The 15,998-nt window shown below is 47.6% G+C and overlaps 1 protein-coding gene across 1 annotated transcript in view; it reads left to right on the top strand.

The window, feature by feature from the left end:
- Window positions 1-15,998, top strand: part of LOC148474349 (ras-specific guanine nucleotide-releasing factor RalGPS1-like) — a gene marked incomplete at its 5' end in the record, with an annotated part of 104,958 nt that overhangs the window by 50,019 nt on the left and 38,941 nt on the right. The window contains 2 exons of the mRNA XM_088458776.1: window positions 6,918-7,044; window positions 12,153-12,304. Of these exons, the coding sequence (XP_088314902.1) occupies window positions 6,918-7,044; window positions 12,153-12,304 (279 nt within the window). The remainder of the gene's footprint in view (window positions 1-6,917; window positions 7,045-12,152; window positions 12,305-15,998) is intronic.

Raw genomic sequence — 15,998 nt, 5'->3', positions numbered from 1 at the left:
CCCATGGGAACGCCTACCGTCTGAGTCCGGCCCCACTGACATCAGTAGTGATGTCAGTGGGAGTGATTTTGGCTCTGGCTTGCGGCAGCGAGACCCTGCCGCAGGGTCTCGTCGCAAGCCCGATGGTCGCGATGGTCTTTGACGATCGCGACCATCATCATGGACGCTCGCATAAGCTGTGGGTGGTAACCCACAGATATGCGAGCGTCCAAAAGGCCGCTCCACATTTAAACAGGACGGCCCTGATTCAGAGCGAGCGCTCTGGTCAGAGTGTTCAGCTCTGAATCAGGCCCTGTGTACGCTCTACCGAACGACCAAGCGACATGTTAACATTATATAGTGAACGATGAAACGACGCATAATATATATTGTTCGGTCGTTTGGAAGATTGCACAGTGTGTACGTACTATATTATTTGTCCGGTAAATCGGGACGCCGATCGCGTCGTTAGCACATAATGTAATGTGTACCCAGCTTAAGTAGTGTCTGAGGAGAATGGTTCTGGGCTGGCACTGGGTATTTGTGTAGAGTTGTAGAGCCGCCCTATTGGCTTTCGTGGTACTTAGTGGACTGACCACATCTGCATCAGGGCCAAGTACCACAAGTGGTTCCACAAGTGTGTACCTGTAGTGGTCAACTAATGTTTTTACAAGCAATCTACCAAAATAACGTTCCACATCTCACATGTGTCATCATTCTTGAAAGCGATGTCCATGTTTGCCAAGTGTCCAGCAGATAAGGACATTCGTCCCGATTCTAGGTGCCCCCTGCTGTGCCATGCGTATCAGCAGCAAGTGCATCCAGCATTGAAGGGATGGGGAAGACCAGCACTTCCAAACTGGTGGAGCATTGCGCAGCCCATTGCCACCTGACCACAGCTCTGTACGGCATCATGTGCCCGATGTCCCGACCTGAGGCATCTACAAATCGGGAGGTATGTAGTGACCATTTACTAAAACCACGTGGCGATCTGGATGTGGTCGCATCTGAATCTCGGTCCTTTATAGCGACCCACGTGCAGGATTCAGCGCCACCGCGTTAGCCATTAGCGCCCAGTGCTGCAGCCTCTGTCACAGGACGATAGAACGCGTGCAGTCTGCGACTCTGCTGTGCGTTATATGTATGGCTGCGCCATCCTGGCACCTCCATAGATTCCGCTGTATGACATCATATTATAATTAGTATACGGCCCCCGAGCGCATCGTTTTAACATCTGCAATTGTTTTACAACAGGGGGGTGCGCTGTTTTTTAGGGCTAAATATGCAAAAAGAAAATCCAACACTCGAGCAGACGATATTCCAGTTTTATCAATTGTTACTTGGAAATGACCATTTTTAATCAGACTTTACAAGCGTCTTGTTGTCTGATGGTTCCTTCGGCTTTCAGTCCTGACTTTGAAGCCATTTAACGTTACAGACTTTCACTGTTTTGCTGACGGGTTTCCATATGTATGTAGTCAGTAACGTGTTGTCATATTCCCGTCGGACACACGCAGAGCGATTTCCTGTAGGTAAGTAAGACAAGGTTCCTGCATGTTAATCTATCTCTGTGCGATTTCCGCCTCACTGGCCGCATGATTGATGACTGCATTATAGATGCAGAAGTGTCAGGAAGACGTCGGTATAGTCCATCTAACTTGATCTGTCATCAGAACTTGTATGGAACAGATTTAGGGCTCTATTTATCATAGTTACTGTTACCGCAGTGAAAAGTGAAATTTATCACCGTGATTAAAGAAAAAAAAAATTACTTCTCAGTGTAATTTATCATTATTTAAATATATGTTGCCAGTTGGGTCTCATAAGACGGAGAGACCAGCTCTCCAGGATTTAACAAGAGGTGATAGTGTTTGTACGGGGTATATTTACTAAAGTGCGGGTTTATAGAAGTGGAGATGTTGCCCATAGCAACCAATCAGCTTATAGCTATTATCTTATAGAAGGTGCTAGATAAATCAGTAGGAAGGTGGCCCCTGGAAGTCATTAGTATGTTGACCATAGCTCTGCAGGACTGAGAGGACGGGATCCGGATAGTAAGGCACGTTTCCTGGCTCAGGACTGAAAGGACGAGATCCCGATAGTAAGGCACGTTTCCTGGCTCAGGACTGAGAGGACGGGTTCACGTTTCCTGGCTCAGGACTGAGAGGACGGGATCCGGATAGTAAGGCACGTTTCCCGGCTCAGGACTGAGAGGACAGGTTCCGGATAGTAAGGCACGTTTCCCGGCTCAGGACTGAGAGGACGGGATCCGGATAGTAAGGCACGTTTCCTGGCTCAGGACTGAGAGGACGGGATCCGGATAGTAAGGCACGTTTCCTGGCTCAGGACTGAGAGGACGGGATCCGGATAGTAAGGCACGTTTCCTGGCTCAGGACTGAGAGGACGGGATCCGGATAGTAAGGCGCGTTTCCTGGCTCAGGACTGAGAGGACGGGATCCGGATAGTAAGGCACGTTTCCTGGCTCAGGACTGAGAGGACGGGATCCGGATAGTAAGGCACGTTTCCTGGCTCAGGACTGAGAGGACGGGATCCGGATAGTAAGGCACGTTTCCTGGCTCAGGACTGAGAGGACGGGATCCGGATAGTAAGGCACGTTTCCTGGCTCAGGACTGAGAGGACGGGATCCGGATAGTTAGGCACGTTTCCTGGCTCAGGACTGGCTGCAGTATTACAGTTTTGTGCTGCAAATTTGAATAGCAAAAAATATATATATTATTTTTTTTTCATGTAATGATAACCTTTCCCAATCATTCAGCCTAATTAATTCCAGTTTCTTGGAAGCCATTTGGACTTTCATGTTTATTCCCTGCTCCATGTAGAGCCAGAATGACTCATATATCCAGTGTGAGAAACCCGCATCTCGGCTCCGGCTAATGCCAATACTGTGCTGTAATTCTGCTGAGCACGTTGTCTGAAGAGCAGCTACGTGTAGCCTGACCACTTTCTTTATAGGTCTAAAGCTCTGCCTGGGTGGCCTGGCACAGTAGGGCGACCTTCCCTGGGTGGCCTGGTACAGTAGGGCGACCTTCTAGAAACCTGGGGGCCTTACAACGCCTGGAAACCCTGATGTTTTGTACAAGGAAAGGGAAGAACATTTCCCGGCAGTTATGATGCTGCGTTGTTTTCCCTTCTGTCTGACCACGGGCTCGCTCCACCAAGGCCGCGTCCTAGGGTCCTGTGTGCTCTGCAGGGCTCAGGTTACTGGAAACCATTTTTCTGTGTTATTTTTGGACAAAGATGAGGGCGGTACTATAGGGGACTAAACCAGCGCCTGCCGAGGGCTCCATGTGGCACTTTCCTGTAAGGTCTGGGAGACTCCCAGGAGAATACACCAGGCTTCCGGACCCCATTGGGAAAGGGAGCGGGATAAGGATTTGATGTGAATCACATCATTGTGGCCACACACACACAACCGATCAATGACACGAATCGCATTGTGCGGTGGGGTGCAGGGCCATAATGGCGAGATTCACAACGCAACATTCCCCGCAACTCCTCTCCGGTACCTGCCACGAGTACAGAATGGAAATGATGAGAGTTATGCTACGTAATTTTGATCCAGAGGCTGATTAAGTATAACCGGGAAATGTTCAGTAACCCACAGCAACCAATACCGTATTGGAGGTCATTTGCCGGGCACAAAATGGCCCCTCCACAGACAGTGTTTTTGACGGGGTCACGTATTTGCGGAGCACTATGGCCGCATTAGCAGACGATTGCAGATGGAGAAATTGGCAGGAGAGACGCCACGTCCCGTTAGGTTTGTGGATGGCGCACTGATGCCAGCTCCTATTGGTGGGGCAATGTAGGAAAGGAGAGCGAGATTATTATAATGAGATAGTGATGGGGTGTAAGGGGCACATGTCCTCCAGGCCAGGCTCACTGAGGGGGAGATGTACTAAGCCTTGGAGAGAGATCAGTGACTGGGTGTAAGGGGCACATATCCTCCAGGCCAGGCTCACTGAGGGGGGAGATGTACTAAGCCTCGGAGAGAGATAAAGTGATGGGGTGTAAGGGGCACATGTCCTCCAGGCCAGGCTCACTGAGGGGGAGATGTACTAAGCCTTGGAGAGAGATAAAGTGACGCGGTGTAAAGGGCTGTTTGGTGTGATTTGGGGATAGGTGTACACGGGCGCATCTGGTCACTTCCCATGATGATCTGCCAGTGGCTGGTCTGGAATAACTTCAATATGTCTCTTTGCTTGTATCATCTATTTACTAGGAGTATTACCAACACTTTTAGCAGATTTCATTTAGCTGGTGACGTTAGTGCAGTGATTTTCAACGTGAGACGCTACTAAGATATTAAAATTGCCAAGGCTCACCATCCGGCGATACAGCGTGCGCGACTAATGAGGAAACAATTGGCTCTCACATAAAATTATACACATACATTGGCCCCCGCAGGAATAAAACACACATACATTGGCCTCCACAGGAATAATACACACATACATTGGCCTCCACAGGAATAATACACACATACATTGGCCTCCACAGGAATAATACACACATACATTGGCCTCCACAGGAATAAAACACACATACATTGGCCTCCACAGGAATAAAACACACATACATTGGCCTCCACAGGAATAAAACACACATACATTGGCCTCCACAGGAATAAAACACACATACATTGGCCTCCACAGGAATAAAACACACATACATTGGCCTCCACAGGAATAAAACACACATACATTGGCCTCCACAGGAATAAAACACACAAACATTGGCCTCCACAGGAATAAAACACACATACATTGGCCTCCACAGGAATAAAACACACAAACATTGGCCTCCACAGGAATAAAACACACAAACATTGGCCTCCACAGGAATAAAACACACATACATTGGCCTCCACAGGAATAAAACACACAAACATTGGCCTCCACAGGAATAAAACACACAAACATTGGCCTCCACAGGAATAAAACACACAAACATTGGCCTCCGCAGGAATAAAACACACTACATTGGCCTCCGCAGGAATAAAACACACTACATTGGCCTCCACAGGAATAAAATACACTACATTGGCCCCCACAGGAATAAAACACACTACATTGGCCTCCACAGGAATAAAACACACTACATTGGCCCCCACAGGAATAATACAACCTACATTGCCTCCACATGAATAAAACACACTACATTGGCCCCCACAGGAATAAAACACACTACAGTACAAATGCGCTGAGCTGACCGCCGCAAAACACTTGACAACCGCTCTACTAGTGTGCCGCGGCACAGTGGTTTTAAAAACGCAGCTTTAGTGTATGCGAAGCCTCACCCCTCAGTGATACACAATGATGATGCATTAGTAATATTGTACAGAGGTATTCCTGGCATTCCCACAGATGGGAGTACCCTTATATCAGTTATTACATTTTCCACGCCAGACAACTTTTTACGTTTCTCTCATTCAGTAAATGACATGGGGGAGATGTATCAAGTCTTGGACAGAAATAAAGTGGAGAAGTCACTTATAGCAACCAATCAGCTTCTGTCATTTCATAGACTGTGCTAGATAAATGAGAACTAGAAGCGGATTGGTTGATTTGGGCCACACCTCCCCCATTGTCAGGCAGCCAATCTCTGTCAGTTACAGGAGAAATCTTTGCATCTGTGATTCTACATTTTGGTTTAATAGATTTGCAAACAACGTCGCCCGTCTGCCCGCCGTTACACTGCAATGTGGGCTGTTGGCAGAGAGGGTGTTTGAGGACTAGGAATATCCTGGCACCATAAGCCGCAGCTAAAACTGGATGAGACAGAGGCGAGTGGCATTGCTCGTCCCGTCTGGTAGCTGTGTCCTAATATATAATGACCTATCGCAGGTGGACAATCTCTCAGGGTCTACAGAATATTTATCCTATAGGGTACTCTATAATGGATTCTAGGTCACAGAATGATGCAGCTTTGCTGTACGCAGCTATTATAAAGTTATTTAGCATAATAATATATAATGTAATGTATTTGGATAGACAGAGCTTAAGGTGCCCATACATCTGCGACGGATCGCTGCGATGCAGGGATACGATTGGAAATATCCGATCGCCCACCATCGATGTTCTGCGATCTGTTGCCAGATCGCGGCCATTTGACATGTTAAATGTCCTCGATTTGACGATTGTGATTTTTATTTATTGCGATTGTCAAATCGACGAAATCCAACATGTTTGATTTCTGCGATCCCGGATTGCAGCATCGCGGCAATCCGTCACAGATGTATGGGGCCCATTAGATGTTACGGAAGAGTTGCACAAGTCGGTTTTGCGCTTGGATATTGCGTGTTTTTGCACTGTGCACGCACCAGGGCCGAGCGCGCGCACCTACAGGTGATACACAACTCGGGTGCACCTACACTTGCTGCTGAAGGGATGTAACTGAGCGAGCACATCAGGGATGGGGCTGGTGCACTGATAATGGTGAGGGCTATAGAGAGTGGTAGCGCGGTCGCCTAGTTGCGCACCACTAAGCACACAAGTGAATATACACACTTGGTTGCGTGCATACAATGCCGGTATAATTATGGCTGACTTTTGTGTAACTCTGAATCGCCACTTTAGCGTTTTGATCTGAGGTTCATCCTTTTTACGAAGTTAATGTCCGTGGGGAGTGTCTAGAATCCGAGCTACGCTTTAATTGATATCAGTAACAACAGTGACACCTACTGGCCAGAAAAAGCATTGACCTAAGGTGGAACAGGAATATATAAATTATATATATAACATTTCTGAGTGAATAAGTTGCAATGCTGCAGTATATTTGTATAAAATGTGTATGATTGCAGTTTTCCCGTACGGACACCTAGTGCAGCTGATTTGTAGGTTTGGTGACGGACGGCCTCTGCTAGCGGAGGAATATTCAGTGTTGCACTATCAGTACCAGTTGATCTCTGTCGCCAGGTCCCTCCGAGATGGCGGCTACAATGAGAAACAGCAGACGACCGACGTGTCCAGATGCTTCAGTGGCCACCAATCTCCCAACCCCGCCCGTCTCCAGGCATAGGAAGAGCCGCAGCTTAGGAAACAAGTGGGTCTTCAGCGCTGTCGGAGGCTGTCGCAGTTTATTTTATCGCTATTAAATGCTGCTACTATTTCAGCCGTGAGAGAGTGATCGAGGCATTAAGTGGGCAATTCCATTCTGCGCAGTGCTGGGTTGCGATGTGCAGAAGCGCGCATTGCCCTATATTAACATAGCGGCTCAACATCGCTGATCTTCCATGGAGGTGAGAGGCAAAATCAGCGATGTCGGTGCTCGCAATGCACCGTAGATTTGAATTGCCCTCTAAGGCTCATTTACAAACTGCGAAAAGTAGGAACCCGCAATGTTCCTTTGTGTGTGCTTATAAGGTTGGCACATCAGGGCGCACGCCTACTTCCTGGCGTTGGGCAGGTTGTGCCCCGTCCCAGAAAATAAACCCTCTTCATTTTTCCATTTCATTGAATAACTAAACTACTTTATGCGCATTCTCTGCAAAGAACCCTCCGATCGCGCCAACTTCTCCCACTAGGCCGGTTGCTGGCGTGCCCTGTTAAACGTGCCCATTCCTGTAAAATTTGGTGCTTATGCGCAAATTTAGGCGTGTGACACACAGGAGCATTGGCACTACGGTATTGTACTTTTGCGCAACTGTAAATGATCCTGTTTTCTATGACATTTACTAAATGAAGGGAAATGTTTCTATATACTGATAAGGCCACATAGGAAGCACAGCGTAACATATATCATATTCCGTGCTGTGAGGTTCCATGTTACTATATAAGGCCACATAGGAGGCACAGCGTAACATGTTATATCATAGTCCGTGCTGTGAGGTTCCATGTTACTATATAAGGCCACATAGGAAGCACAGTGTAACATGTTATATCATAGTCTGTGCTGTGAGGTTCCATGTTACTATATACTGTATAAGGCCACATAGGAGGCACAGCGTAACATGTTATATCATAGTCCGTGCTGTGAGATTCCATGTTACTATATAAGGCCACATAGGAGGCACAGCGTAACATGTTATATCATAGTCCGTGCTGTGAGGTTCCATGTTACTATATAAGGCCACATAGGAAGCACAGCGTAACATGTTATATCATAGTCCGTGCTGTGAGGTTCCATGTTACTATATAAGGCCACATAGGAGGCACAGCGTAACATGTTATATCATAGTCCGTGCTGTGAGGTTCCATGTTACTATATAAGGCCACATAGGAGGCACAGCGTAACATGTTATATCATAGTCCGTGCTGTGAGGTTCCATGTTACTATATAAGGCCACATAGGAGGCACAGCGTAACATGTTATATCATAGTCCATGCTGTGAGGTTCCATGTTACTATATACTGTATAAGGCCACATAGTAAGCACAGCGTAACATGTTATATCATAGTCCGTGCTGTGAGGTTCCATGTTACTATATACTGTATAAGGCCACATAGGAAGCACAGCGTAACATGTTATATCATAGTCTGTGCTGTGAGGTTCCATGTTACTATATACTGTATAAGGCCACATAGGAGGCACAGCGTAACATGTTATATCATAGTCCGTGCTGTGAGGTTCCATGTTACTATATAGTGTATAAGGCCACATAGGAAGCACAGCGTAACATGTTATATCATAGTCCGTGCTGTGAGATTCCATGTTACTATATAAGGCCACATAGGAGGCACAGCGTAACATGTTATATCATAGTCCGTGCTGTGAGGTTCCATGTTACTATATAAGGCCACATAGGAAGCACAGCGTAACATGTTATATCATAGTCCGTGCTGTGAGGTTCCATGTTACTATATAAGGCCACATAGGAGGCACAGCGTAACATGTTATATCATAGTCCGTGCTGTGAGGTTCCATGTTACTATATAAGGCCACATAGGAGGCACAGCGTAACATGTTATATCATAGTCCGTGCTGTGAGGTTCCATGTTACTATATAAGGCCACATAGGAGGCACAGCGTAACATGTTATATCATAGTCCATGCTGTGAGGTTCCATGTTACTATATACTGTATAAGGCCACATAGGAAGCACAGCGTAACATGTTATATCATAGTCCGTGCTGTGAGGTTCCATGTTACTATATAAGGCCACATAGGAAGCACAGCGTAACATGTTATATCATAGTCCGTGCTGTGAGGTTCCATGTTACTGTATAAGGCCACATAGGAAGCACAGTGTAACATGTTATATCATAGTCCGTGCTGTGAGGTTCCATGTTACTATATAAGGCCACATAGGAAGCACAGCGTAACATGTTATATCATAGTCCGTGCTGTGAGGTTCCATGTTACTATATAAGGCCACATAGGAAGCACAGTGTAACATGTTATATCATAGTCCGTGCTGTGAGGTTCCATGTTACTATATAAGGCCACATAGGAGGCACAGCGTAACATGTTATATCATAGTCCGTGCTGTGAGGTTCCATGTTACTGTATAAGGCCACATAGGAAGCACAGTGTAACATGTTATATCATAGTCCGTGCTGTGAGGTTCCATGTTACTATATAAGGCCACATAGGAAGCACAGTGTAACATGTTATATCATAGTCCGTGCTGTGAGGTTCCATGTTACTATATAAGGCCACATAGGAAGCACAGCGTAACATGTTATATCATAGTCCATGCTGTGAGGTTCCTTCTCTGTAATATCTCATTAGTCTGTGGCTCTATAACTTGACAGTGGGTCTGATTCAGAGATGTGCGCTAATGCTGCTGCACCAGCGAATTTGTACGCCGCAGCTGTGAGAAAATATGCAAATGTCGCAGCCGCCTGGTTTCGTATGGAGACGCCCACTGGCGGCTTTACAAATCCGAGCGCAGCTCGGTCACTGTTCAGTCAATTATCGGCCTCCTGAGTACCCTGTGGTCACAATGCCTGGCCGCAGGAACTGAGACGCCTGGCGCCATTGTCACTGCACACGGGATCGCGGTCGCACGCAGAGACACTCCCTGACATGCCTGCGTTTGAGTCGTCACCTCCCCGTCGCCGCCCACAAATGGTCCCGGACCTGTCAATTAATTTGAATAAAATTCTCACTGCGAGCGACATCCGTAATGAAACGTGACACGCGCGCAGTGCGAATCGGATACATTGCGCAGACCAGCGATAATCGCCCAACTGCGTATACATCATCAAAGCGTCCGTCTCTGGCTCAGTGTTACTGTCTATAGAGAGGTTTAGTTTGTGGCCAAACATTTTCCACAGATTATAAGATATTATCGGAAGCATTAAAGCGAAACATTGTGACTTTTAAATCGTATTATGTCCAGCTGAGGTAACGGCGCTGAGTAGCGCTCAGACGATAGGGATAAAATGGTTATAAACTCTGTGTTGTCCCTGAATTATTATTACATGGAAATATGGCAGTCTAATGAGAGGGTGATTGCACAGAGACAATGAGAATCCACAGCAACCAATCAACAATGAGCTATTATCTGTCCAATGCACTTTACACAATGAAAGCAGCTGTTTGATTGGTTGCTCTGGTTTATGGCACAAACTATTTCATAGGCCAAATACACGACACATTTATATCACTGAGCTGTATAGTTCTGGTTTCCTGTATGTCTTTCAGTTCAAGTGAATCCAACCTTTGTATAAATTAAAAAAAAACAATATTAAATTCTACAGTAATTAGTTAAATACCATCAAATTAATGATAATTGCTGCAGGATACGTGTCCTGTAAACCCCCCTACTCAACTAACAAAATGGCAGGGTCCAACGTCCGGGAACCCACTGATTGGGAGATACCACAGCGCCTCTGTAAGGGGTCATTCTCCTCCTCAGGTATCCCCAGTGACCGGCTGCTGCTGCCGCCATTTGCTACCATCCCTCACATTGCGGAAGAGAGACCTCCGAAGCAGCGGGGTCCCGGATATGACAACTCTGTCGTTTCAATTATTGTGGGATAAAGTCATAAAATAAAATAAAAACCAGTCATCAGTATAAAACCACACAACTGAAAGCGACGCATGTGTGTAAATGTGCACAACAGACTAAGATCCGTCTCCCATTATTCAGTTATCCCCCGCGTATAAAACCGTCTCTGAACAGGGGATAAATTGTGTGAGAGGGGCCGCTCAGCTCCATCCCCATCTTTGTCCTATGGTGTCACGCTCCCCCCCCCAAATCACCACGTCTGCACCAGATGTGAGGATGAGGCCACCGCAGAGAATAATACAGTAATGTAGATTAAAAAAAAAGCAGAAAACCGCCCCCATCTTATATATTTGCACCCCTCCCACGCCAGGTTTCCCCCCATATATTTCGCTTACAATAGAAACATAATGTGCTCCCAAAAACTACCCCCAATTACCTTTAAAACCAATAAAAAAATGTTCTCGGTTACAGAAAAAAGTGATAAAAAGTTATTGCTGAGGAACCCAACATATTGGAAATGGCTGAAAAGTGCAGCGAACACAGAAGGGGGGAGATGTATCAAAGCTCGGATGGAGGGTGGTGACAAGAATACCACTTGTTCATAAATGAGAGCTAAAGTACCAACCAACCAGCTCCTAACTTTTCAGACACTAGCACCATCACACGTTACTAATCTTAGATGGTGCTCCAGCCAATCAGCTCCCAAGTGTCAATTTACAAACACATGACAGCCCGGAGCTGATTGGCTGGAGCACCATCTAAGATTAGTAACGTGTGATAACAAGAATATCACTCCATGTTTTCTAGAGAGCACTCCCTACTTAGCTTCATCCATTGCTTAGCTACACCCTCAAGTATAATGTATTTAACATGTACTCTACTAAGGGGGAGATTTATCAAAGATCGGAGAGAGAGTAAGTAGAAAGTACCAACCAATCGGCTCCTGTCTATTTACAGACTATAGTCTGTAAAGTGACAGGAGCTGATTGGTTGGTACTTTATCTCTCCAAGCTTTGATAAATCTCCAACTAAGAGTGTTATTAGGGGCAGTATGTGAAGCTGCCTTGTGAGACCATGACAGAGAGCAGACTAGGCCGTATTTATTGTGCAATGATTATGTCCCCTTCAGTAAGGACCACGGCTTTGACATTTCAGTCCCGCGTTTTGCTCATTCGCCTGCTCCGCGCTCATTGAACATGTGTGGGATGAATGGCGCAAAGCACCGACCCGGCTTCTGTCTCTCCCATTTATCCAGTGTGATGTGTCAGTTCAGTGTTGTTGAGAGTAAAAGTGCCACATTTCCATCCGAGAAACCGCGCCACCTGCTGGACGATAGTGTCTTAGAGTCCCAGAGCCCTGCCAGGAACAGCACCCAGGCCTCCGCGCTTACCAATGGCGTGTCAATAGGTGAGTGCACCCTTTATACTCTCTCTATGTATCAAGCTTCTCATTCCTTCTGCATTTTACAGCTCTCTCATTATCTCTGATATACGGAGCATGCATTAACCCTTACCACAAGCTTCCAGAACAGTATTGGTGACAAGTGAAATGTCTGTACATTATAGTGATGATTTATATGTATTCATTATACTAATCAATCTCTGTCTGCAGCCGGGTGGAAGAGTACATTCAGTATTTCTTGTTTCTAGGGGTGGTACACTTATGTTAAAGTAACATACCGGATCATTTAGCATCGAGAAAGTTCCTCCTCTGCATATCCTGTTACGGCGGCGGACATTTTGTTGGCTGAAACTTTATTCTCTCGCTGTGACATCAGTGAGGCATGAGGCACAAATTAAATATTTGCCCAAAATGGCTGCTTAGCTGAGGTACAATATTATAGATGGACAATAATGAGACAGTAGTGGGGAAAAAAACTCATGGGAAGGGGTGCGGGGACTTCAGCTCAAAACATTTATTTTTGTGGAAAAACACGAATGTGAAATATAACGTTATCCCTCTGTCATAGAGCTGCAGGCGGCCATGTTACTGCATTCGCTGAGGAATGATAATTCTAGGTTACAGGATCTCTGATCATTTGGTTGTTCGTTATTTCTGATAACAGTTTAAGGCCCCGTACCCCCTGGCAGCGTAGTACATACTATTAGTAGCATTTTCCTTAACACTAATAAAAGCATGTAATGGGTATTGGACAAGACGGAGACCATCTATGATCCCTATGCAGCCCGTAGCGATCGCGGTTGCGGTTTTTGGATGCTGATTGCTCCATTTATTTTGCTATAAATTTACTAATGGGAACGTAGTCTCCCCCAATGATCCCCAACACCACAACTTCCAACCCAAAGTGCTGGTTACCGGCACCAGGGAACCATATCGGCATCTAACGTGGCGCTAGTGGGTAATCCACCTCTCAGCGGCTGACCATTTGAAGCACACATTTGTCATGCCTGCTAGTTACTCCCTACTGTGCTGTACGTTCTCCCACGTGCCTGCTAGTTACTCCCTACTGTGCTGTACGTTCTCCCACGCGCCTGCTAGTTACTCCCTACTGTGCTGTACGTTCTCATGCGCCTGCTAGTTATTCCCTACTGTGCTGTACGTTCTCCCACGCGCCTGCTAGTTACTCCCTACTGTGCCGTACGTTCTCCCACCCGCCTGCTAGTTACTCCCTACTGTGCCGTACGTTCTCCCACGCGCCTGCTAGTTACTCCCTACTGTGCCGTACGTTCTCCCACGCGCCTGCTAGTTACTCCCTACTGTGCCATACATTCTCCCACCCGCCAGCTAGTTACTCCCTACTGTGCCGTACGTTCTCTCACACGCGCTCCTGCTGTTACTCCGTCCTGTACGTTCTCTCACACACACGCTCCTGCTGTTACTCCGTCCTGTACGTTCTCTCACACACGCTCCTGCTGTTACTCCGTCCTGTACGTTCTCTCACACACGCTCCTGCTGTTACTCCGTCCTGTACGTTCTCTCTCTCACACACGCTCCTGCTGTTACTCCGTCCTGTACGTTCTCTCACACGCGCTCCTGCTGTTACTCCGTCTGTTACGGGCTGTCACACACGCTCCTGCTGTTACTCAGTCCTGTACGTTCTCTCTCACACACGCTCCTGCTGTTACTCCGTCCTGTACGTTCTCACAGACGCTCCTGCTGTTACTCCGTCCTGTACGTTCTCTCACACGCGCTCCTGCTGTTACTCCGTCTGTTACGGGCTGTCACACATGCTCCTGCTGTTACTCCATCCTGTACGTTCTCTCACACACACACTCCTGCTGTTACTCCGTCCTGTACGTTCTCTCTCACACGCTCCTGCTGTTACTCCGTCCTGTACGTTCTCTCACACACGCTCCTGCTGTTACTCCGTCCTGTACGTTCTCTCTCACACACGCTCCTGCTGTTACTCCGTCCTGTACGGTCTCTCTATCACACACGCTCCTGCTGTTACTCCGTCCTGTACGTTCTCTCTCACACATGCTCCTGCTGTTACTCCATCCTGTACGTTCTCTCACACACACACTCCTGCTGTTACTCCGTCCTGTACGTTCTCTCTCACACGCTCCTGCTGTTACTCCGTCCTGTACGTTCTCTCACACACGCTCCTGCTGTTACTCCGTCCTGTACGTTCTCTCTCACACACGCTCCTGCTGTTACTCCGTCCTGTACGGTCTCTCTATCACACACGCTCCTGCTGTTACTCCGTCCTGTACGTTCTCTCTCACACACACGCTCCTGCTGTTACTCCATCTGTTACGGGCTGTCACAGACACTCCTGCTGTTACTCCGTCCTGTACGTTCTCTCTCACACACACGCTCCTGCTGTTACTCCGTCCTGAACGTTCTCTCTCACAAACACGCTCCTGCTGTTACTCCGTCTGTTACGGGCTGTCACACACGCTCCTGCTGTTACTCCGTCCTGTACGTTCTCTCACACACGCTCCTGCTGTTACTCCGTCCTGTACGTTCTCTCTCACACACACGCTCCTGCTGTTACTCCGTCCTGAACGTTCTCTCTCACAAACACGCTCCTGCTGTTACTCCGTCTGTTACGGGCTGTCACACACGCTCCTGCTGTTACTCCGTCCTGTACATTCTCTCACACACGCTCCTGCTGTTACTCCGTCCTGTACGTTCTCTCTCACACACGCTCCTGCTGTTACTCCGTCCTGTACGTTCTCTCTCACACGCTCCTGCTGTTACTCCCCACTGTCCTGTACGTTCTCTCACACACGCTCCTGCTGTAACTCCGTCCTGTACATTCTCTCACACACGCTCCTGCTGTTACTCCGTCCTGTACGTTCTCTCTCACACACGCTCCTGCTGTTACTCCGTTCTGTACGTTCTCTCACACACACGCTCCTGCTGTTACTCCGTCCTGTACGTTCTCTCTCACACACGCTCCTGCTGTTACTCCGTCCTGTACGTTCTCTCTCACACACGCTCCTGCTGTTACTCCGTCCTGTACGGTCTCTCACAGACGCTGCTGCTGTTACTCCGTCCTGTACGTTCTCTCTTACACACGCTCCTGCTGTTACTCCGTCCTGTACGTTCTCTCACACACACGCTGCTGCTGTTACTCCGTCCTGTACGTTCTCTCTCACAGACGCTCCTGCTGTTACTCCGTCCTGTACGTTCTCTCACACACGCTCCTGCTGTTACTCCGTCCTGTACGTTCTCTCACACGCGCTCCTGCTGTTACTCCGTCTGTTACGGGCTGTCACACACGCTCCTGCTGTTACTCCGTCCTGTACGTTCTCTCACACACACACGCTCCTGCTGTTACTCCGTCCTGTACGTTCTCTCTCACACACGCTCCTGCTGTTACTCCGTCCTGTACGTTCTCTCTCACACATGCTCCTGCTGTTACTCCGTCCTGTACGTTCTCTCTCACACACGCTCCTGCTGTTACTCCGTCTGTTACGGGCTGTCACACACGCTCCTGCTGTTACTCCGTCCTGTACGTTCTCTCACTCACACACGCTCCTGCTGTTACTCCGTCCGTTACGGGCTGTCACAGACGCTCCTGCTGTTACTCCGTCCTGTACGTTCTCTCACACACGCTCCTGCTGTTACTCCGTCCTGTACGTTCTCTCACACACGCTCCTGCTGTTACTCCGTCCTGTACGTTCTCTCACAC

The sequence above is a fragment of the Taudactylus pleione genome, unplaced genomic scaffold (assembly GCF_031769625.1).
Source record: "Taudactylus pleione unplaced genomic scaffold, aTauple2 ptg000850l, whole genome shotgun sequence".
NCBI classification, from domain to species: Eukaryota; Metazoa; Chordata; class Amphibia; order Anura; family Myobatrachidae; genus Taudactylus; species Taudactylus pleione.
The sequence above is the reverse complement of the archived record's forward strand: the minus strand, read 5'-3'. Positions and strand labels throughout refer to the sequence as shown.